General features: G+C 41.5%; 1 protein-coding gene across 1 annotated transcript; it reads right to left on the bottom strand.

Moving 5' to 3' along the window:
* Positions 1-2,842: 2,842 nt before the first annotated feature.
* SAMD7 (sterile alpha motif domain containing 7) lies at positions 2,843-21,396 on the bottom strand. The gene is made up of 7 exons (XM_034989850.1): positions 21,311-21,396; positions 19,903-20,027; positions 16,271-16,349; positions 14,467-15,098; positions 13,144-13,265; positions 6,800-6,910; positions 2,843-3,040 (listed from the first exon to the last, which is right to left on the bottom strand). Exons 1-7 carry the CDS (start codon positions 21,394-21,396, stop codon positions 2,843-2,845), a joined length of 1,353 nt encoding a protein of 450 aa, XP_034845741.1.
* Positions 21,397-21,612: the final 216 nt, after the last annotated feature.

The raw sequence follows: 21,612 nt of genomic DNA, 5'->3' as shown, positions 1-21,612 counted from the left end.
TCCATAAGGAGGCATGTAATGTCTGGTTGTTTCTTTTTTTGTGATGTTAGCAGCCATTCATGATCATCATCTAGATCCTCTATTTTTCAGGGGTGCAAAATGATGATATTCAAATTCTATTTTTGCTTTTTAATAGCTGTAATACTTTGGTAGGGGAAACAGTTGCAAAGTATTCCATTGTATGGGTGTTTATTCAATCTGTCTAAACAGAATATTTCATAAGTCAAAGATCTTATTTAGCAAACACAGTTTCACTGTGACTGGTTTTCAAACATAGGAGATGTCTTTTGGTTGCTGTCCTTTGTTATATTTCCAAAAAGGGTACAGAGTATGCTCAAGACTAAAGGAGTATTTGCAGAAAAGTTAAACACTATTTCTATATGATAACCTGAGTGAAATTTTCATCCCCCAATATAATTTCTGTGTCTAAAGTGGATCTGTTGTTAAAAAGTACCCTGGAGGGGAGCCTGGGTGGCTCAGTCATTAAGCTCTGCCTTCGGCTCAGGTCATGATCCCAGGGTCCTGGGATGGAGTCCCACATCGGCTCCCTGCTCCGTGGGAAACCAGCTTCTCCCTCTCTCACTCCCCCTGCTTGTGTTCCCTCTCTCGCCCTGTTTCTCTCTGTCAAATAAATAAATAAATAAATCTTAAAAAAAAAAAAAAGTACCCTGGAGTTAAACATCTGGAAAGAAAGTAACCTGAGTATGGACAAGCAACTCCGGCCTTCTTTTCTTCCACAGAAGAGTGCAAGGAGCTGGGGACCACCTCCCTCACCTGTGTCCTCTGCTTCTTTTTTTATGCAGGGATCTAAGATTAAGCACAGTGCTTTTTTTGGCGATAGTACATGCCAGGAAGGCATATCAGAACACTTTCTCTAGAACAACATTGAGACACATCTGTTCAAGTGAATCAGTTACCAACTCAGCTGACTCATTTAGCGGGGATAAAAAATTCAAAACCATCATATGGATTGAACCACGTGATCCCTTTGCCACTAAAAATATTAATTAAGCTTTCCTTTTTATCCCCAACCATAACATCTGTTAACTCACATTTGGTATCCTGCGAAACTTCTGTACACTGAGAATCGTAGCAGTTGAAAGGTCATATGACAAAACTTCTTAAAACTTTGAAACTTGGAGGAATTATTTCTCTTTTTCTCTTTCTCTCTCTCCTCAGTCTCTCTGTCTCTCTCTCTCTCCATAGAGGGTAAACTAGCAAGTCACAAGCATATTTCAGAGTATAGTATAATTTTTGTTGGCAAAAAACACTGCTGTCTTCAGATTAAAAGTGAAAGAAAGCAAAGCTGAGTTATGTTAGCATGGCTTGTAGGAAAATAACTTCAAAAGCCCACTTTCCAAATCAGAAAGTGAATGTGGGTACCATGCTATACATGTTTATCAATGCAATTTATTTGTTTGTTTTAGCGACCTATTGCTGTGAAATAAATTCCTCCCAAAGGTAGTGGCTGAAAACAAAACATTTATTATTTTGCAGTTTCCGTGGGTCAGGAATCCAGGAGCAGCTTAGCTGGGGCCTCTGGTTCAGGGCCTCCATCAAGCTGTGGGCAGGAGCTGTGTGCATCGCCATTTCAAGGCTTGACTGGGGAGGAACCACCTGCAAGTTCCCTAGTGTGGCTGTCGACAGGACTCAGAAGATTCATTTCCATGTTCAATCACTCAGGAGGCCTCTCCACAGGGCTGCATGGAGACATAGAAGCCGGCTTCTTCAAGAGCCGGGATTCCAAAGAGAGAGAGAAAGAGCACCCCAGACAGAACCACAGATGTGACATCCATCATGTTTTTCATGCTGTGTTCATCAGAAGAGTCAGTCAGTCCAGCCTGCGTCAGAGGGGAGGGCATTACACAAGGGCAGGAGTGCCCGGAAGCAGGGATCGTTGGGGGCTATCTTAGAGGCTGCCTGCTACAGTTTCTTTATTTTGAATGTAAATTTTAAAAATAGAAAATGCATTCTCACCTTTAGACATTTAGAATGTACAGTCAGTTCCCCTCGCATCCCTGTTACTGGGCCCCTCCTTGAGCAAACTCCTAGCAGTTTCTTGTGTATCTTTTCAGGGGCTTTCTGTCAAATGGGAAGTTGAAAGGCACTCCGCAGGGACAAGCAGAAAGCCACTTTCATCTTCTTGCCTCCCACCTGCCAACTCAAACCTGCCTTGCAGAGATAACTCTACCCCACCCCTCCGGTGACATCTGAGGTGGGCACTATGACTTTTCATCTCCCTCTCAGATAACCAGGAGTTATTTTTAGTCATAACATAGTTCCATGCTAGAAAGAAAATGTTGAATAACAGTCACTCTGAACTTAAGGATCCAAGCTTCTGCTCTTCCCTAGCTTGGTCCTTCTTCAGCCCGGAAGCCTGAAATGAGAAAAAGTGGAGGTCTTGTGGTGAGCTTCTCTTCTCTTTTTTGCACTTCACCACTTTTTCTTCTACCTCCTTTTAACTCCTCGGGGTTGCCTTTGTCTCTTTCTGGGTTCGGGGATGGGAAATGAGTGAAGAGAGATAAGGAGCTCTTTTTTCAGTATGGGTTCTTTTGGCTTCTTCAGAGATTTCTACATGGAAACATCAACGAGCTTTTTTTTTTTTTTAGTATTTGCAAATTCTCTCCATCATTTAGCATTTGCTTCCAAGTATACACCTCCAGCCACTTTGCTCTGAGGTCACTTTAGGAAACCTTTCAGGCAAGGCCTATATGAGCTCCAGGAGGGCTGGCTTCTCTCCCTTCCAGCCTCCATCTCATCCTGGGGAAACCTTGACACACCTTTCAGAATGTCCTAGACTCTTTGGAAAACTGATTAAGACCGTTCTTGCTCCTTGAGGGTTTTAATTTCTCACGCTATCTCGTTCGATTCCTTTAGGAATTGTTATATCCTGGGAACAAGGAATGTCCAATGTATTATCACCCCAGGAATTAAAATTCAAAAGAGGGGATGTATCTGCTGGTTGATCAAGTGCTTGTTTTGTTTGGGTAGGAAGTGAAAGACTTTTCTTGTACAACATACTTTCCACATGCTGAGATACCTTTGAAGACAAAATGGTGAGAGTAGTTAAGGCTAGAGATTCTTTCAATAATCCAGCATACTCTGCTTAGCCACAGAGGGTAGGAAGGTTGAGGTAATTTCAAGCACGGGCCATCTATATAGTTGTGAGGGACACCGATCTAGGATGTGGTGGGCTTTTTCTTTCTCTCAGAAGCATACAGTGTTTATTACTATAACACTAGATATCGAGGTGGTAGTAATTTTCAAATTCCCATGCCCGGGTCTGCTGCGGTTCATCTGTGTACACCATTATTTCATTATTTCATTCTGAGTTCAGTCCACCTCACCCTTTTCTAACAGTCCCATAAGAGATCCCACAGACACACCTCTCCATCTTTACCAATGGCCAACTGGTAACTTCTCCAAGCCCAGGCTGCAATTCTTTAGGCAACTTCAGCACACAGCTGGCTTTAAGTTGGTTTAGTGTTGAGACATAAACACTGCCGCTTTGGGCCTCCGTGTCCCAGTATTAGTCACTGGGCTCCTACACTTATGTGACCCTCACGGGGACCCAGGAGATTTCTATGTTGTTCACATTATCAGAACTCAAACCCAGCTCCCTCCATTCTAATAATATTTGGGTTCTCAAATTCCAGTAACTTTTCCCTCTCCTTTTATCCAGGTCCAGGTCCACCTTCTAAGTTTCTGGTCTTCTGAGTGGGTTTCCTTCTTCTTAGCAGGGCTCACTGTAATGGAATTTTGCCCCTGCTTCCCATTTTGGAGATTGAGACTTTATTATCTTATCCACTGATGAACTCATGGCCACTCACCTCCTGGGTCTCCCAGATGTTACCCAGAACCTTCCAATTCTGCTGCTTCAATCGGACCCCTCAAAGTTCTCAATCCCAAGGACTGTACAACTGTTCCCTTTGGTGGAATGTGTGACATCGGTCAGACCTTCCCCCACACCTTCTGTGGGATCCCTGTGCTGTTGTGCAGGCAGACGGAGCCCGGACATTAGAACTCAGCGGGGCTCCATGGAGGCACTTAGACACATCAGGCAGGAGCCCAAGGAATGACTATAGCCCTCAGAAAATGATTTGGTTGTTAATACTAATGGCAAGTGAGAAGAAGATTAAGAAGGACTTGGAGAATGTAACATTGTATGCCAACTATACTCAAAGGAAAAAAAAAAAAAGAATGACTTAGAGTTGCCACATTGTAAGGACCAAAAAAAAAAAAAAAAAAAAAAAAAAAGAAAAAAATTAAAACCAAAAAAAAGAAAAAAAAAAAAAAAAAAAAAAAAAAAAGCCAAAGTGATAAATTAAAGCCAAAAAAAATCGTATTTGAGAAAAAACCATGCAGTGTCATTATAAAGTATGCCAAGAGATACACTATCCTCATTAAAGAAAAATAAATTATTTAAAAGTGAATACCAGAGTGCCTGGGTAGCTTAGTCCATTAAGCACCTGACTTCAGCTCAGGTCATGATCCAGAGGTCCTGGGATCAACCTGCGTTGGGCTCCTTGCTCAGCAGGGAGTCTGCTTGTCCCTCTCTCTCTCCCTCTGCCTCCACCCCTGCTCCTGCACTCTCTGGCTCTCTCTCAAATAAATAAATAAAATCTTTTAAAAAAAGTGAATACTATATTGTACCAATGTTAATTTCTTAGTTTTGACAAATGTGCTGTATTATGTAAGATGTTAACATTAAGAAAAGCTGGGTGAACTCTCTGTACTACCTTTGCAACTTTTCTGTATCTATATTATTCCAAAATAAGAAGCTGAAAAAAAGAATACCAATAGAAACATGAAAGTATTTACATAAAATAAAGAACTTCTTTACCCTAAAATTTTTAGGCAGATAAAAATGGTTTTTGAAGAATATTTTGAAATCTCATTGTTCTTTGCATAAACATGCATTGTAGAAAGGTGCAGTCCTGTATAAATTCTGGAAAGAATTAGTTAATGTTTCTTGGTTTCACTTTTAGGAAACTCACTCTTTCAATAAATAATTTTTTACCTATTACGGTCTTGCATATTCTAAGGATACATCAGTCAAACAGATATATCAGTCAAACAGATAAAGATCTATGCTCTCATGGAGCCTACATTCTAGTGGGGTAGGGGGAAATCAACAATAAACATGAATATAATAAATGAGTTATATTGTATGATTGATAGGTGCTATGGGGGGACAAAGAAGAGCAGAAAAGGGATAGCAGTAGTATGCATGGGGGCTGGGCTGTGTACACTTTTATTTATTTTATTTATTTATTTTTTGAAAGACTTTATTTATTTGAGAAAGAGCGAAAGTGATCACAGAGGGAGAGAGATCACAGAGGCAGAGGGAGAAGCAGACTCGCCGCTGAGCAGAGAGCCCAATGTGGGGCTCGATCCCAGGACCTTGAGATCATGACCTGAGCCAAAGGCAGACACTTAACTGACTGAGCCACCCAGGTGCCCCGTGTGTACACTTTTAAACAGGGTGATCAGAGCAAGCTCCATTAAGCAGATAGAGGGGAGCAAGATGAAGGAGATGAGGGAACAAAGCATGAAGATATTAGGGGAAGAGCATCCCAGGCAGAGGGAATGGCCCTATGGTGGAACATGCCTGCATGTTCAAGCAGCATCCAGAGGCAAGTGGTCAAAAACAGTAACTGTGGGGGGAGGGAAGGACGTTAACGATAGTGGTAGGTGGAGAGGAGCACAAATAATATAGGCCTTCGGCTTTTCCTTTGAGGAAATGGGGAGCTATGGCAGACTTTTGAGGAGAAGGGTGACACGATCTGTCTTATGTATTAGAAGGATCATCCTTAACTGTTTTGTGAGTAGGTGCTGGGCGGGCAAGGGCAGAGCAGAGAGAACAGTTAGAAGGCTAAAGTAGTAATCCAATGAGAGACAATGGTGCTTTAGTCCCAAATGAAGCAGTGGAGATGGCAAGAAGAGGTGAACTAGAGTTGGCTTGTTCCAGTCTCAAGAGCCAGTTGAGAAACTTCTTGGAAGTTTGCAAGCCAGGTGTTAAGCATGGCATTATTAAAAATTAAATTATATAAACTTACAATTAAATACATTATATTGAAAACTCAAGTAATAAATACTCAAAAACTCATCACTTCTTAATTGTTTTACTGAATTATTTTATATTATTTATTATTATTGTTATTTAGAGAGAATGTGCACGCGTGAGCACACATGAGTGGGGGAGGGGCAGAGGGAGAGAGAGAATCTTAAGCAGGCTCCAGGCCCAGTGCAGAGTCCAACGTAAGGTTTGATCTCATGACCCTGAGATCATGACCTGAGCCAAAGTCAAGAGTCAGACCCTTAACTGACTGAGCCACCCAGATACCCCATATTGTTATTTATTATTAACTTTGCTCCTGAGGTCTTTATGTCTATCCGTAGAGTGAAAATACTCTCAAATGGGGTACTGCTGTGCATCTCTTCCCAATTCTGTATTCAGTGACATTATGTTAGGAGTTTGTCAGTCATACTGGGGGTATTTACACTGCAGAAATTAAACGCTACAAATCAGGATTCATTTTGTTGTTAAAGAGAACTAGTTGTTAAGTATTTACCAGCACACCATTGCTTTGTGCCTTCCCAACTATAGCTAGGAATGTGTACCACTACACCATCCAAAGTGTTCAGGTTCCCTCACTCCTATCATTTCCCCACCCACAGAGGGGCAATGCTTCATAAAGAGGTGAAACAGGTATTGTGCCTATTATAACAGGAGAAAAATAACATATTTCTCTTAAGCCTCATACCACTGATGCATAGTTACGAGAACTCACCATACCTGTGATTGAATCTTTAGTGCCGGCCCTAGCTTTAATCCCAGAGTGCTTCGAAGATGCTCCTCTGTGAGTAACAGCAAGGTTTCCCCATCAATTGCATGGTCTTTAAATACCTTATTAAACACAAAAGATGTTAACTTTGTCTATATGTCTTTTAAAAAAAAATCTTGTTTTATATATAGGTATTTTAGTTTTGGAGGAAACATTAAGACTGCTGGAGGATGACACAAAATGTTATAAAATTTCTCATTTTCAGTTGTTCTCTCTTTCATGCTCCAGTAGCAAGTTGTCTGTGCTCTTTAATTACTCTTAGAGTACATTGTAATTCTGTTTATGGGACTCAGTTCCAACCTGGAATAGTTACTATTTGAGGGCAGACCCATGTCTTATATACCAACGGCCCTATAATGCTGTGGCTGACACATAGTAGATATTTCAGTAGGTGTTGCTGGACAAATCAATGAATGCACTAATAGACTGAGTAAAGGGTTGTGGATAAAAACCATGGCAAACAAGTTTCACCTCTCACATGGACAGGTGCAGCCTCTATCCACTGCCTTGGACAAACAGCAAGGGGAGGAGAGGTAATGCAGGTGAGAACTGTCATTCTAGGCCTTTCCAGGGGCCCTCCCTGTTCTGACTGTGGAGTAGATACCACCAGGCCTTCCTTTCTTCCAGAAACTAGGAAGGCTGCTGGTGGACAAACATTCCAGGCGGATAAAGAGATGAATCAAAGATCTGGGCAGACTGATAGTACTGTAATTTCATGATCTCCAGCTTCAACCTGCCCGGCAATCCTTTATTTGCTGATGAGCTCTCTTTTTTCTATTTTCAAGCTTCCTTCACACACTTCAAACTTAAAACCTTACAGAATCTTTCCTCATTTTCAGCAGACCATATAACTTAATTGAGAGGGAAGGAAGGAAGGAAGGAAGGAAGGAAGGAAGGAAGGAAGGAAGGAAGGAAGAAAGGAAGAAAGGAAAAGAAACCAGTAGATAAGAACTTCCTTGGGGCGCCTGGGTGGCTCAGTTGGTTAAGCATCTGCCTCGGCTCAGGTCATGATCCCGGGGTCCTGGGACTCCCTGCTCATTGGGGAGCCTGCTTCTCTCTCGGCCCCTCCCTGCTGCTCTGCTCTCTCTTGCTTTCTCTCTCTCAAATAAATAAATAAAATCTTTAAAAAAACAAAAACAAAAAAACTTCCTCTAATTCTGCCCAGCAACCTAACCACAGATGTTTTCTCCTTTGTGCTGATGTGGTTGAAGAGGGTTCTGCATGTGTGAAGACAGTCTCTTCACGTATGCTGTGGGTCCCTGCCCCTCCCACCTCAGGCTTCCCTCAGCGGATAATCCCCTCTCTCAGAGTCAGTCTCCCCTCTTTGGCTGGCTCCTTCCCAACGGCATTTACGCAAGTCTCCATCCTTGAGCAAACAAACAATAATAAAGCACTTACACAAATGCTACCTCACTCTAACTCTTGATCCTGCTCCATATTTCTCATCCCCTTCACAGCCCAATTTCTCAAGAGTTTGGATCCTCCCTGCCTCAATGTTCTTCTTTCCCAGTCATTTCTCCCTCTCAGGGAGTCTGACTTCCACCCTCACTAGTCCGTTAACCCTGCTTGCTTCTGGGTCCCTCATGTCTCTGCTGTTACCAAATGCATGGATATTCCTTGTGCTCCTGGCTGCATTTGACATTGTTGACTACTTTTTCATGAAGAAATGCGCTTCCCTTGCCTTTGTGAGGCATCCCCCTCCGGGTATTCTGTGCCTTTCCTTCCCAGTCACTTCTGAGGCTACTGTTTCTTTATCTGAGTCCTTATGTGTTTGGGCATCTGAGGCTTCTACTTCAGGTCCTCTTCGGTTTTCCTGATTTACCTCAGTCTTTGGCTTCTGTGAATGTCTCTCTATGCCGAAGGCTCCCTAATGTATGTATATCTTAAACTTAGAAGCTGAATCATGCTAATTCTGCCTTTTAGATGGTCTTTTTTTCCCCAAGATTTTATTTATTTATTTGAGAGAGAGAGAGAGCGAGCGAGCACACTAGTGGGGTGGGGTGGGGTGGGGGCAGAGGGTGAGAAACAAGCCGACTCCCCGCGGCCCGATCCCAGGACACGGCGATCAGATCATGACCTGAGCCAAGGGCAGATGCTTCACAGACTGAGCGACCCAGGCGCCCTAGATAATGCTCTTATCTACCCGCCCCTCTGCTGCTACCCTGGATCTAGTGCTTCCCCACTAGTCTTGCCACCTTGAACCTATTTTCATAAAAAGCAACCTAAGTGACCATTCTGAAATATAAAGCTAAGCATGCCACTCATGCTTAAAACCTCAGTTGCCTTCAGAATAAAGTCACAATCCCTCACGGGGTCTCCACGGCTCTCTGCGACCTAGCCCCTTCCCCTAGTCCAGCCTCCTGATTGCCATTCTCACCTGTGCCACTCTTGGTTCTGGCCCCCTCAGTGCCACCAGGAACTACTCTGGAAATCCCACCTGTGCTAAATTCTTTCTGGTTCCTGGCCTTCTCCTGGAAATTCCTCCCTTGCCTCTCTTCCACCTCACCGCCCCCCTCCACTGGTAAGCTCAGTCAGACGCCTCTCCATTCAGGGAAGGGATACATTTTCGAACAAAGGCAGGTTGGCAGCCAGGGCCTGATCCTCAGCCCTGGTGGAGGAACCTGGCCCCGAGGCAAAGTTGCAGAACCTTCCAGTGTCACTCAGTTGTCCCTCCCACCTCATTCTCAAGATAGCAGTGGAGGCCAAGAGCACCATATAAACATACATATAATTTTCGTGATTTCAGTTATTTTTAGAGAAAGAATATTTTATCTCGTGAGTCACTTAGGACAAACAAGAATCACTGAACACTACACCAAAAACTAATGATGTACTATACAGTGGCTAACTGAACATCAAAATAATAATAATAATAATAATAATAATAATAAAGAATAAACAAGATGTGTTGCAGGGTCTCCTGGACGTCCTTGAACAAGTGAGCTAGCAGCCTTCTCTCTACATCTGTTTAAAAGAATTCATTTGCACAGGGGCTTTGGGCTTTAGTTCTGGTTCTTTTTTCTGGATTTCTTTTTATACCTACAGGGGGCAGGTGGTGGGAGGCTGCTGAGTAGCAACCACCTAGAGATGAGAAAGAGGAGGACAGGGTGGGGGGAGAGGGGGAGGACAGCGAGTGTAACGCTGGGGTAGTCCCAGGCTGCGACATACTAGACAGGGGTTTTCATGACTCCTGTGCCTGAGCTGTGCTGCTCTGAAGCTTGTTACAGTCTGTTGCGTCCAGGGAGATTCTCTCCGTCTCTGCACACCGTACTGTCCCCAAGCGCAGCAGGGTCGTGCCCAGCAGGGCAGCGGCCTTCTTGTGGCTGATTTCACAGCAGTCCCAGGGAGGGAATAGACTGATGAGGAAGCAAGAGCAGAACTTGATCCTAACCACATTTGAGAAACACCTAGAAATAATTGTACCCCTTCTTGGGGTGGGGAAAGGAGCACTGACATCCTGTTGGTGAGAGATAATGAGTCAGCCAAGTTTGTGGGGTATTCATGTTTATGTGACTTCTATGTACTTGCAAGAGGACGTTGAGGATGATAAAGTATGAAATGCACACGTGGCATCAATCATTACAGGAGTGGTTATGATAAAGAGTACTTCTATGCCTGTGGATCACTGGATGATTAAGAATGATAAGGGTTCAAATAGATTCAGTCTGCCAGAAGCCAGCAATCACATGCTCCTTACACACAGGGTTGCTTATTTCTGGCTGTTATCAAAATTTGGTAACTTCACTGTACTGGTGGTTGATGAAGCACCTGATAAGTGGAATAGACAAATTTAAAAATGATTGCCCCATGGTGAATGACTAATAAGAAAACAATAATATTATACTTGCTGAATAGGAGAGAACAGGACAGGAATTTTTATCAAGTATGCAAAAAAACCAAAGTAGGTGACCTGAAGAATACACCTTGTCTCGTAAGTAACCTGAGGTTCCATTCTCTTGAGGATCCTCTGATAGAATGATGAAATTAATGTTAATCAAGTATTTATAAGGTGCCAGGCCCTCGTTATGGCTTACAACAATCCTTTGAGAATATATTATACAATTTATCCCCATCTTATAGATGAAAAACTGTGCACCAAGAAGACAGGCAACTTGTCCCAGGTCACATGTCCAGAAAACACAAAAGCCAGGATTTGAACTTGTACTTTCTGGTTTCATAAGCATATTCTTTTTTTAAATTTTATTTTATTATGTTATGTTAATCACCATACATTACATCATTAGTTTTTGAGGTAGTGTTCCATGATTCATTGTTTGCGTATAACACCCAGTGCTTCATTCAATACGTGTCCTCTTTAATACCCATCACCAGGCTAACCCATCCCCCCACCCCCCTCCCCTCTAGAACCCTCAGTTTGTTTCTCAGAGTCCATAGTCTCTCATGGTTCGTCTCCCCCTCCAGTTTCCCCCTCTTAATTTTTCCCTTCCTACTATCTTTTTTTTTTTTAACATATAATGTATTATTTGTTTCAGAGGTACAGGTCTGTGATTCAACAGTCTTACACAATTCACAGCGCTCACCATAGCACATACCCTCCCCAATGTCTATCATCCAGCCACTGCATCCCTCCCACCCCCCACCACTCCAGCACCCCTCAGTTTGTTTCCTGAGATTAAGAATTCCTCATATCAGTGAGATCATATAACACATGTCTTTCTCTGATTGACTTATTTCGCTTAGCATAATACCCTCTAGTTCCATCTACGTCATTGCAAATGACAAGATTTCAGGTTTTTTGATGGCTGTGTAATATTCCATTGTATATATATACCACATCTTCCTTATCCATTCATCTGTTGATGGACATCTTGGCTCTTTTCATAATTTGGCTATTGTGGACATTGCTGCTAACACTGGGGTGCACGTACCCCTTGGGATCACTACATTTGTATCTTTGGGGTAAATACCCAGTAGTGCAATTTCATAAGCCATATTCTTAATGACTACTCTATCTAACTTTTCCATAAGTCCCATAAACAGAAAAAAAAAAAAGAAAATGTAGAAGAATTAACAGCATTACACTGAAGTAAAAAATGATCATAAAACTAAGATATGAAAAAAGTTATTTCTGGGGTGCCTGGGTGGCTCAGTTGGTTAAGCGACTGCCTTCGGCTCAGGTCATGATCCTGGAGTCCCGGGATCGAGTCCCGCATCGGGCTCCTTGCTCAGCAGGGAGTCTGCTTCTCCCTCTGCCCCTCCCCCCTCTCATGTGCTCTCTCTCATTCTCTCTCTCTGAAATAAATAAATAAAATCTTAAAAAAAAAAAAAGAAAGAAAAAGTTATTTCTAACATCAGTTAATTATGTTAAATTATAAGGTCCTTTCCTTGCTTTCTTTTCCTTTAATATATAAACCAACGATAATGACACCAGATTTACTAGGCAAATTGTTACTTAAAACTGTGTTATTAAATCACTTGCGGGGTCCCTGGGTGGCTCAGTCGGTTAAGCAGCTGCCTTTGGCTCAGGTCGTGATCTCAGGGTCCTGAGATAGAGCAGCTCAGCAGGGAGTCTGTCTCTCCCTCTCCCCCTGCTGCTCCCGCCAGCTCACGTACTTTCTCTCTCTCTCTCTCAAATAAATAAATAAAATCTTTAAAAAATAAATCACTTGAAAAAAATAAACTTTATGTATGAAAATATAGCACTGACATAAACTTTAAAAATTGACCAACCCATTTTCCCGAATGAATGAAACTACTCTTCTTTCCAACTGTGCTGACAGTTCATTATAACTCAAAAAACAGTATTTTATCTACCAGATTGAATTATCTCTGTGTATGCACTTTTGTAAATTGCCCCAGCATTAATATAGAATTTTTAAATAGTTATTTTCTTATTTTTCAGATCTATTATCTTGTTATCCTGTTTAGAACGAAGAAGATATTTCTATTACCTATTATGAGTAGCCTAAAACTTCTGGTATGTTTGTTATATGGAAGAGTAGGGAATGTAGTAGAAATTTCTCACTGTTTTTGGATGTTTGGGCGCTGAATCTCCTAGTTTTGGGTGAATTCCTACCTCCCAAGAGTCTCGATAGAACAGAAACTAAAGCCAGACAGGCATGGCTCTCCCAGCCTCCCTGCAGATGGGGTGTGGAGATGGGACCCAAGCTCCACCAATCCCAGACTCCTGTCCCAGGTCAGCCAATGACACATGAAGGGGTAGATTATTAGGAATCCTCTCTGAGAGAAAAATGCAAGTTTGACAGAACTCATTAGGAAGGAAATAGATTTCAAAGTGTCTTATTTTCATGAAAATATTTCAATGTTAAGTCACCTGGGCATAGTCTGAACAACCTGGAAGGCCACTAATGAAGTTGTGCACGTCGTCCACAGTCCATTTCTGAATATCTTCATCCAAGGACATGTTTTCCCCAATTGTAGCCAGTGGGTGTGCTCCTTTAAAAGTGGAAAGGAAATTATTTGGTGGTATAAAATTTCCAAGGAAAAGGGGGAAGCTGACAGCACAGTTTTATGTACAGTTACCTTAATTTCCTCATATTCTATTACCACAGAGGGTCTCTTTAGGTCCCTATAGATCTATGTGTAAACTCCTTAAAAGATACTGAGAGACATTTTCTTAAAAGTTGAGTAATCTCGGGGCGCCTGGGTGGCTCAGTTGGTTAAGCGACTGCCTTCGGCTCAGGTCATGATCCTGGAGTCCCGGGATCGAGTCCCGCATTGGGCTCCCTGCTCAGCAGGGAGTCTGCTTCTCCCTCTGACCCTCACCCATCTCATGCTGTCTCTCTCTCATTCTCTCTCTCAAATAAATAAATAAAATCTTAAAAAAAAAAAAAGTTGAGTGATTTCCTTTCTTTTCTTCCCCTAAATGATCTTTAATGACAGCATTATTGTAAATAAAGAAGTTGCCAACTGCTCTGTTTCTCTGTGATTCCAAGAGACATGCCCTGTGGATTTCATCCTCCAGATGAACGCTATCGTGTTCTATGATGTTATGTGATTTATCATGCTCTCTAAGTGATGTGAGAATTTAGCTACATATTCATCAAAAATGGCAAATTAAGACTTTGTAAGGGAAGCAGTTGTTTCAGTGACTACAGCCCCCTCCCCACCAAATCCCTGTTTTAAAATATTTTTATCTAAAGAAGTTCTAGAAAACTATTCAATGTGTGTTTGGGGTAGGTAGTGTGCTAATGCTTTTAGGTAAGAAGGTATCACCACAGTAATGGTCACTGAAAGTTAATGTTTCTGTTTAATTATCTATAGTTTTCTACACTTAAATACAGGGGAGATAGAATTCATACTTTTAGGCAAGAAGCCCCTCTATATTGTGTTGAAGAAATTAAGAGCTAATTAAATTAAAAATTTAATTTAAAATTCTGGCAGATTTCCCCATCCTTCCTCATCCTTGCCTAGCTTTTGCTGAAAATTCTCTCTATAGCAACATATGAATAGAGATGAATGTCACTAATATGGCTTTATTGGGACTAACATAAAAAAGTGACTTCAAAAAGTTCTAAATAGGACTAAGAAAAGGAAGAATAAAAGGAAACATGATGGGTATAGTGCATTATGGAATAACGTAAGGACTTGGTGACCTGTGGCTCATTAGGATCTGCCATTGGCCCCTGACACCCACCTGGCAGAGCTCGTCGAGGAATTGGAGGACAAACACCATTCTTTTCCCCACAGGCTGCAAAGCCCTGCTCTGAAGGCTTCTCTTTCACACCATCCCAGGAGGCCTTTGCTTCTAGAGGAGCACCATGAGCTCCCCAAGGTTTTCTGTGGGTGGGGTTGAGCTCCCCACAGGTGTTGGCAAGAGCTGTAGTTGGCTTTTCATTGGTTTCACTTGACTTCTGATTGTTGAGAGCTTCAGTCTCTGGTTCCTTTACATATTCATCCTCTTCATAGGGAATCACATGAGTCTGGCCTAAGAGGTTTTCTTCTACTTGACTTTTGGAGCTCTCAGTATCACTGTCTAGAACTTTCTGATTCCCTGTACCTCTCCTGAGACGGCGACATTTCTGACCCCAACTCTCTAGAAAATGTGGACCAGTCGCCACTAGCGTGGGGTTTCCCTGAAGATTTCTCAGGGTGCTTCTGTGAAAATGCAGGTCACCAGCAGGGAGCATGCTCCTGCCGTGGTAAGTGGCTGGACCAGGTGGGATACTGGAGCCATAGAGGAATGGTATCCCTAGGCCTGCTAGTCCCTTGGGATTCACTTTCTCTATTCTCCTTTGTTGGTAAATGGCATGCATTTCCATTTCCATCCTAAAAACAGAACAATATGTTTTATACACCCCAAGAAAACCATTAGAAATATAATCTTAATGGACCTCTGCCTTCCCTGAGATGGAACCTCTGCTTTTCCTGAGTCTTCACACTGCTTATCTGAAGTGTGTTGGGTGGAAACACGAGTTCCCCCCAAAATTCACTGGGAAGGAGAGTTTGGAATAAAGATCTGAGGGTGAAAGATTTGGCTGAATCTCTCGACAGAAGTGCAAGGTCAGTTTTTAAAGCATTACCTCTAGCAGGTCTGGCAAATTTAGCAGGAATGGGGATAACATGGCAGAGGGTAGTTTCTTGCCAGAGATGAATCTTCAAAGAAAATAAAGTTCTGGGAAGAGGTTTTTAAACCCTGCAGTATAATCTTAGTAGGACTCAAGGAAGGTGGGAAGCCAACACATGTCTCAACCGTGACAAATCGGTGCAACTGGCAGGGTTTGTGCTGGAGGACTTGGTGGGGGTTTTGCTTACTTTGCTTATGGATTATCACCTGACTCATTAGGGTTCAGTGATGAGAAAACTGAGGATAATGCCTTCTTGCCCCCCAGGGCCATGCCTTATAATTATTGCTGTCTTTTCTTTCTAGTTGCTATAGCTGAAGGCCACTGTTGGGGCCACTGACATGGGGCTGTCTGGGCTCTGCTCGCAGAGTCTCAGGTGGGGTTGGCGAGCGTGGCTCCTATATTTGGGCAGAATTGAAGTCATTTAAAACAGAAGGGCTGATATGAATTTCAGAGGTATCACAACTAGGCATTTTAATTGTGAGACATTGTTAAACTGTTACGATCTGCAGGCTTAGCTTCACTATGTAATTTCTAATCTTGCTTTTATCTTTAACCAACCTGAATATATGTTTGTATATATTTCTTTTTGTAATATTCCTGAAATACTTTTTGTATGTAATCAGATATCTATCAAATATATGTAATATAATATGTATATGTATATAATATGTATATAATTTGTATATATATACACAAATACTATATACAAATATAACGAATGAATGTATGTATATAAAAAGTATCTCTATCTCTATCATCTATCTGTCTTTCTATCTTTCTGTCTATCTTTTTATCTATCTATCTGTCTAAAACAAATGAATAAACGAACAAGTGAGTGAATAGAAAATAAATACAACAACACTGTTATGTTACCTGGCGGTATGCTGCCTTTGAATCATTTCATTCCTTCTGGCCATTGCCTTTATGGATTCAGGTGGTAAAATGCCCCAACCTTAAAAAAGAAAATCATCATCTCACCCCACAAACAAATTAACAATTTCCATTTAAAAATAATACAAAAAAATATAATGATTTAAAACAGCATCTATAAAAACCCACCAGTAGAGCACAATGTTGGAAACAGTATCAGATAATTGCTGTTCAGCATCTTAGGGTCACTTTGGTGATGGAATGATAAATACTAGATAATTTTATTTTTCTTTAAGTATGGGTCTCATGATTGGTGACATTTTCCTGCCATACTTCGAAAGGAAAAAAAGATGAAATAAGTTATGGATCTCTTCATTTCTAGCTTTTGATGTAAAAATGGGTAACTTTTTTTTTTCTTTTTTGCTATAAGAGAAATTAGTTGACCTTTAAAAAAAAAAGGAACTAAGTGCTTCTTATGCACCAAAATCCCTGGAAATAAATGCAATGATTTAATGGGTAAAATATAAAGTTCTCTATGTGGATTTTTGGCATATCTGAGGAAGATACTTTTTCCAAAATGTTTTCAATGATGTTGGGTAGAAATTACATTCTTTGTGTCAGTCTTCTAAAATTTCTTGAAATAACAGCAGCATCATAGATTTCAAGGCTCTATTCTTGCCTGGTAACTTTATGCTCTATTGACTTTCTTCTTTCTCTGTACTCCTAATGCACTTAGAGTCTATACTGATGCTTTTCAAACCATCCATGGCAAAGGACCATTTTTTTCTTTTAAAATTTCCAACCATCATGGACCAATACTTTTTAAAAATACAACATAATGAACTTTTATAAAATTGAAATGAAAACAAGGACAAATACAAGGTAAAAAAATATTAGATCAACAGAGAATTACCCTGTCAAATTGCTGCAAAATTTCTCTATTTATGTATTTATTTGCACAACGTCTTCACAGACCAGCACAGGTCTACGGAACACACTTTAACATAACAGACACACAAATTGTACTTCTTATATGTAGTTTTGTTTACTGATAGTTTTACACGTGAAAATCTGTTCTCCCTAACAAGGGGGATATCATGGGAGCTAGAACTGTTTCTTGTACATGCTTTGTACTAAGCTAGAGAGCTCATTTAACTCCCATTAATAACCTATCTTGAAATAAATCATACTATATGTTTTTAAAGGAGATTTTTTGTCATTTGTAAAATTCAGAGATTAGATGAGGTGACCTCTAAAAAAAAATCCTCCTAACTCTAAAGCTCTATATTTTTATAATTCAGTGACTTCAAAATATTCTTCTTTAGAGAGCCGGTATGCATGACACTTTCAACCCAGGAGGTATTGCCAAAGGATGCAGAGAAAGTTCTCATGAGAAGTCCAGTACAGAGGGCACAGTTCTAATTACCTGGATTTTAGGACGCTCTGAAATTTGGAATCATCAAACCTATTCCAAGTTTCTTTCTCTTTCCCAAATAGATGACATCAAATGTAGTGCTAGTCCAGCTGTAATAATCCACTCTCTACTTAACATCCAATTTTTGAAAGATATTTCTGTCTTAGCTTCTATTTTGCTAACTTACTTAGTAGCTCAGTTTCTGTAAGACTGAGGCCCTACTTTCCCCTTGCTTACTCTCCTACACATCAGCCTTGAGGCAGGAGACCTGACCTATGTCCCTGAGATAGGTGGTCAACTTGCTCACGTACATCCAAATGTTGGCAGGTTCTGGATTTTTTATCACTAAAACGGGCTCTCTGAGTCAGCAATGAAACTATTTCACTGGTCTATTTATGTGTTGCCTGTAACCATGGGCTGTAGATTTACTGGGTTCTTGCTGCCAGATGGGGCTTTTATCTGGGATCAGCTGTTGGAACAGTCTTTTTGGTCCTTGGATCACTCCAGTGGGTGTGTCTAGTTTCATATCTGGCTCTGGCTTGTCCACCCAATCCCAGTGGATCCATGCACAACATGCTCAAATCCAGGCAGTCTGGTATCTTCAATGGCCCTAGCACCAATCATATTTCTTCTTGTGTCAAACTTTTCACTCACATAGTTCTTATCTATTGAGAGTTGTTGGAATTGGAGAGCAGGGACAAACAGAAACTCAGCAATATAGTTTTGGGGAGATAAGATACATCAGTTTGATCTTCAATATTGTGAGGAAATTCTCACTTCCTAATCTCTCTCAAGCCCCCATCCAGTCATGTTTTCAGATACCACTCTACTGACTGCTCTTATCAAGATCACCAGTGAGCTCCACTTAGCTAAATCTAATCATGTATTCTTTGTTTTCATCTACTTGGCACACTTGACACAGATGCTTTCTCTCTCTCCTTACAACTTCTTCCCTTGCCTTCAAGGCCATCAGGCTCTCCTGGGTTTCCTCTCACTGGTTTCTTTTCTTTTCTTTTTTTTTTTTTAAAGATTTTATTTATTTATTTGAGAGAGAGAGTGAGTGAGAGAGAGAAAGAGCACAAGAGGGGGGAGCAGGAGAGGGAGAAGCAGACTCCCCGCTGAGCAGGGAGCCCAATGCGGGACTCGATCCAGGGACTCCAGGATCATGACCTGAGCCGAAGGCAGTCGCCCAACCAACTGAGCCACCCAGGCGCCCTCCTCTCACTGGTTTCTCCTCCTGTTCTCCTCCTGTTTCTTCCCTTCTTATCTTTTGGATCTTGTTGGTATGTCCTAAGGATCATCCTTTTAACCTCTATCTACCCTCGTTCTATGGGCAATCTCATCTAGTCTCATCTATGCTGATGACTTCCAAAATTATATCTCCAGTTTGTCTCCAGAAGTCCTCTCTGGGATTTAGCTGCCTTCCTGACATCTCCCATTAACAGACTGTTAGGCATCTCAAATGTAATAGAAGCAAAAATGTGCCTGCGACATCTCTCCACCCCAAGAACTCTGTTCCTCTCACACTCTTCCTCAACAGTGACAGCAACTCTACCTAAACCAAGACCAAAATTTTTGCTGTCCTCCTTAACACCTCTCTCTCAGACAGCTCATATCTAAACTGTGAGAAAACCTGTTATTTCTGCCTTCAAAATAATTACAGAATCCAACCACGTGTTACTACTGAACTGTCACCACCCAGGGCCAACCCATCATAATCTTTTGGCTATTCTAATAGCCCATTAACTCCCATCAGTTTATTCTCAGAACTTTGATCCTATCAAGTTTGTCCCAGACACAGCAGCCAGAGTGATCCTGGTAAAATGTAAGTCGGAAAATGTGGCTCCTTTGCTTCAACTCTTCAAAAGCTTCGCCTCTTAGAATAAAAGGTGAACCCCCACCATGACCTGTCAGACCATATCTCATCTCCTCATGACCTCATTAGTTCCTCACGTGTAAGATAAGACAGATAGTAATAGTGCAACTTATCATGTTATTCCCCAGTAAACTGATGGTTGGAGGAGTTAAGCAACTTACACTCAGTCACACAGTGGTGGAACCATGATTTAAATCTAAGTCACAAGGGCAGAACCTACAGGCATAACTGCCACACAGTTCTGCTGCCAAAACTTAGCAGTAAATTTGATGGCATGATGGCAAGCTTAAGGCAGCCATCCAGGTCACAGTGGCTCCACAGATCAAAGCCATCTTTTGCTCATACCTGAGTAGACACGATTGGACAGCATGTTCGGCATATTTGCATTTGGTAGAACAGAAGATCCAAATTGTGAAGGAACGCAAAACTGTCTCGGGTCAGTAGGAGCTACAGTGGAAGGCAATAAATCTCTAGGGGAAAAAAGATATAAAGTAGATAAAATGAGGATGGAATAGTACAAACTTCCCATTGCATAGGCACTGAGATTTTTTAATTGCCAGATAGGATTCTATCATCTCTTCCCAAAATGAAGTGCAAAAATCCTGCCGTCTCTATTGGTTTAAGTAGAAATGTGGTAAGAAAGATCTACTTTGGTAGAGCTATGTGTTGAGTGAATATATCAAGGAAGGATTGACCCAGCTGACAACACAACAGATAAAGCAAGAAAAGAAAATTTTAGGGATGTCTAGAAAAAAGATCTAATCAAATTAATACTGCTCTCTGATTTCCCATGACCAACATACTGTTCTGACCACAACATTCTTTTCTCATGTAGTGGACCTACTTTGGCTTGGTTTTTGCCATCTGGGATCAGTGTTTGACTCCCTGGGTGACAGTTTATTTATTTTGCCATGCTCAAGAAGTCCAAAGTTGTTGTTCACTGCTCCATGAACAACAATAAATAATGGATATAACTTTCTTCTCAGAATGTCAAAATACTCTAAAGAAGGGAAAATAAGAAACTGCCAGAGTGTACATCTTAAGCATTGATAATGCCACTTTTATTGAAAAGAGAGAATCGTTCTATCACAGGAAATCCAGGGTACTTAATTGTTGTGGAGTGAGTTGCGTTTCCCCCAAATTCATGCATTATGGTCTGAACCCCCAATGTGATTATATTTGGAGATAGGGCCTCTTAGGGGGGACTTATGATTAAATGTGGCCATAAGAGTGGGGCCCTGATCCAATAGGACTGGTTCCTTATGAGAGGAAGAGGTACAGGAGTGCATACACAGAGGAAAAGGCCAGGGGAAGGCACAGCAAGAAGGCGGCTGTCTGCAAGGCAAGGAAAGAGGCCTCACCACAAATCAACCCTACCGACACCATGATCCAGGGCTTTTCGGCCTCCAGAAGTATGGGAAGTCAAATTCTGTTGTTGAAGCCATGCAGTCTGTGGTATTCTGTTAGGGCAGCCCTCACAGACTACATCAATGTTCATATACACATGATGCCTGTCACAGGGCAAGTGCTCGTTAGCTATGTGTTGAATGAATATATCAAGCAGGCCTCAAATGGGAAGTGACAGCATGTGTGTTGGAGGTGTGGTCCCCTGAGCATCTTGACACGAATCAGTGCACCACAGTTCATGGAAGTAACATTAGACAAGAAAACAACACTGGAGTTACCATCATTTGAAAAGTTAATGATCATCCATTTTCTCCTTGGACCAGATTAGTATACTGGAAAGAAATACCTATCCGCTGTTGGAGGTTCAAATGGTGAAGGAACCAGTGGCGTTCTCTGCTGCACTGATGCTGTCAATAAAGGGTTCATGGCCATCATGGGATTTATCATCAATATCTCTCGCCACTGATGGAATTCTAGAAGGAATCAGGTAGATGTGTTAACAAGTAACTCTATGTTTTGTGAACTATTTGAACTTTTCTTGAACACCTTCTGTATTTTCCCAACATTTGGGGACACTGCTATAATAAGCTTTCAGTTACACAAAAACCCCTCCATTTCAAGCACCCAGATACAACTGTAGAACTTAGT

Source organism: Mirounga leonina, unplaced genomic scaffold (genome assembly GCF_011800145.1).
Source record: "Mirounga leonina isolate KUSES-001 unplaced genomic scaffold, KU_Mleo_1.0 Mir_115, whole genome shotgun sequence".
NCBI classification, from domain to species: domain Eukaryota; kingdom Metazoa; phylum Chordata; class Mammalia; order Carnivora; family Phocidae; genus Mirounga; species Mirounga leonina.
Note: the sequence above shows the minus strand (reverse complement) of the source record. Positions and strands in the feature narration are given on the sequence as shown.

Excerpts from the sequence above, each read along its gene's own strand:
- SAMD7 (XM_034989850.1), bottom strand. The coding sequence starts at position 21,396 with ATGGCCATGAACCCTTTATTGACAGCATCAGTGCAGCAGAGAACGCCA. Across the intron at positions 13,266-14,466 it reads TCCTCGACGAGCTCTGCCAG|GAGCACACCCACTGGCTACA; the intron begins GTGGGTGTCAGG and ends CCACTTTTAAAG. Across the intron at positions 6,911-13,143 it reads GTTGTTCAGACTATGCCCAG|GTATTTAAAGACCATGCAAT; the intron begins GTGACTTAACAT and ends GTGTTTAATAAG.